The sequence below is a fragment of the Limulus polyphemus genome, unplaced genomic scaffold, assembly GCF_000517525.1.
Source record: "Limulus polyphemus unplaced genomic scaffold, Limulus_polyphemus-2.1.2 Scaffold1739, whole genome shotgun sequence".
In the NCBI taxonomy this organism is placed as follows: domain Eukaryota; kingdom Metazoa; phylum Arthropoda; class Merostomata; order Xiphosura; family Limulidae; genus Limulus; species Limulus polyphemus.
Window position 1 is genome coordinate 76,712 of NW_013667349.1, and position 1,834 is coordinate 78,545.

Sequence of the window (1,834 nt, forward strand, 5' to 3'; positions counted from 1 at the left end):
TTGTTTACAGATTACGAAGAGCCATAAATTTCACCTGAATGTGTAAACCAAGATATAGTTAATTAATTAATTAATAATCGACTGACTCATCCTTTTTTGTTTTTACACTCTTGTTTACAGATTGCGAAGAGCCATAAATTTCACCTGAATGTGTAATCCAAGATATAATTAATTAATTAATAATCGACTGACTCATCTTTTTTTATTTTTACACTCTTGTTTACAGATTGCGAAGAGCCATAAATTTCACCTGAATGTGTAATCCAAGATATAATTAATTAATTAATAATCGACTGACTCATCCTTTTTTGTTTTTACACTCTTGTTTACAGATTACGAAGAGCAATAAATTTCACCTGGATGTGTAAACCAAGATATATTAATTAATTAATTAATAATCGACTGACTCATCCTTTTTTGTGTTCTTACACTCTTGTTTACAGATTGCGAAGAGCCATGAATTTCACCCGAATGTCCAAGCTTCGATGAAGTCCATTTGATCAGATGAACCTGGTTGGTATATTTCTACATGGAATATTCAACATCACCCCCAAAAATTTAACATTATGGTTTTGGTCCTCTCTGACATATATCTTTTTTTTTATCATCCTTTGCACCAAATGGGGCTATATTTAAATTGCAGGGGTGTAACGTGAGTTGAAATAATCCTGGAAAAATTTAAACATAAAATAAAGAAGACACTAGTGAACTTTGAAAATATGGTTTGTAATTTGCTATGACAATTTATTTGATGTTATATTATTTAATTTTGTATGTCTAGATATCGTTATTCTCCCGCTACGTTTTTCACAAAGAAGATTCCTAATCATTTTTCCGTACCAAAACAATCAGCAGATGTTGAAGTTTATTCCAGTGGTCACAACTTAATAATAAATAATGTTTTGGCCTGTACAAAAATCTGGTATTATAAAAAGTAAATTTAAAAGGTATACAGTTTAACCAATTTCAGTGCCATAGATAGCTAACTTAACAAAATCATTGAAAGGGTAAAAGTTGGCAAAATTATATATATATATTTATTACGTTTGACAGACCTGCTTCATACTGTATATCTACACTTAAGACTAAGTTTCTCATTTTAAAAGTATTGTAGTAAGTTTTGTAAAAGAGAAAAATTGAATTAAGTTTCTATTTCATGTATTCTTTCATTCTGTGAAATAAAAAAAATGTATGAACGCTAATCAGTAAGGAACTTTATGAATTTTTAAACGAACAGTGATCAAAGAATGAGTACGAGATCCATGACAACACACTTTAGAATGCAGTTAGCAAGACGAAACTTTCAAATGATTTAAAACCAATATTTGTAATTGTACACGTAATAAAATAAATATAACGCTGCTTAAGTAAGGTTCTCGAAAAGCTGCTAATTATTTCACTTGACAACTAGTGACTACTACTTTATTGTTTATTTGTAGCTAAGCACAAAGATACACAATGATCTATCTTGTTTTTGTCCATCACGGGTATCGAAACTCGGTTTCTAGTCCGCAGACATACTGCTGTGTCACAACTTTATTGATAATTGTATTTGTTTGTTTGTAATTAAGCACAAAGCTACACAATGAGCTATCTGTGCTCTGCCCACCACGGGTATCGAAACCCGGATTCTAGCGTTGTAATGATAATTGTAAGTTCAAGAAGAAGGGCCCGGCATGGCCAGGTGGTTAAGGCACTCGACTCGCAATCTGAGGGTCGCGGGTTCGAATCCCCGTCACACCAAACATGCTCGCCCTTTCAGCCGTGGGGGCGTTATAACGTGACGGTCAATCCCACTATTCGTTGGTAAAAGAGTAGCCCAAGAGTTGACGGT

General features: G+C 33.1%; 1 protein-coding gene across 1 annotated transcript in view; it reads left to right on the forward strand.

The window, feature by feature from the left end:
* Positions 1-1,198, forward strand: part of LOC111087107 (low-density lipoprotein receptor-related protein 2-like) — a 33,736-nt gene extending 32,538 nt beyond the window's left edge. The window contains exon 13 of the mRNA XM_022392571.1: positions 444-1,198. Within this exon, the coding sequence (XP_022248279.1) occupies positions 444-460 (17 nt within the window). The 3' untranslated portion in view covers positions 461-1,198. The remainder of the gene's footprint in view (positions 1-443) is intronic.
* Positions 1,199-1,834: the final 636 nt, after the last annotated feature.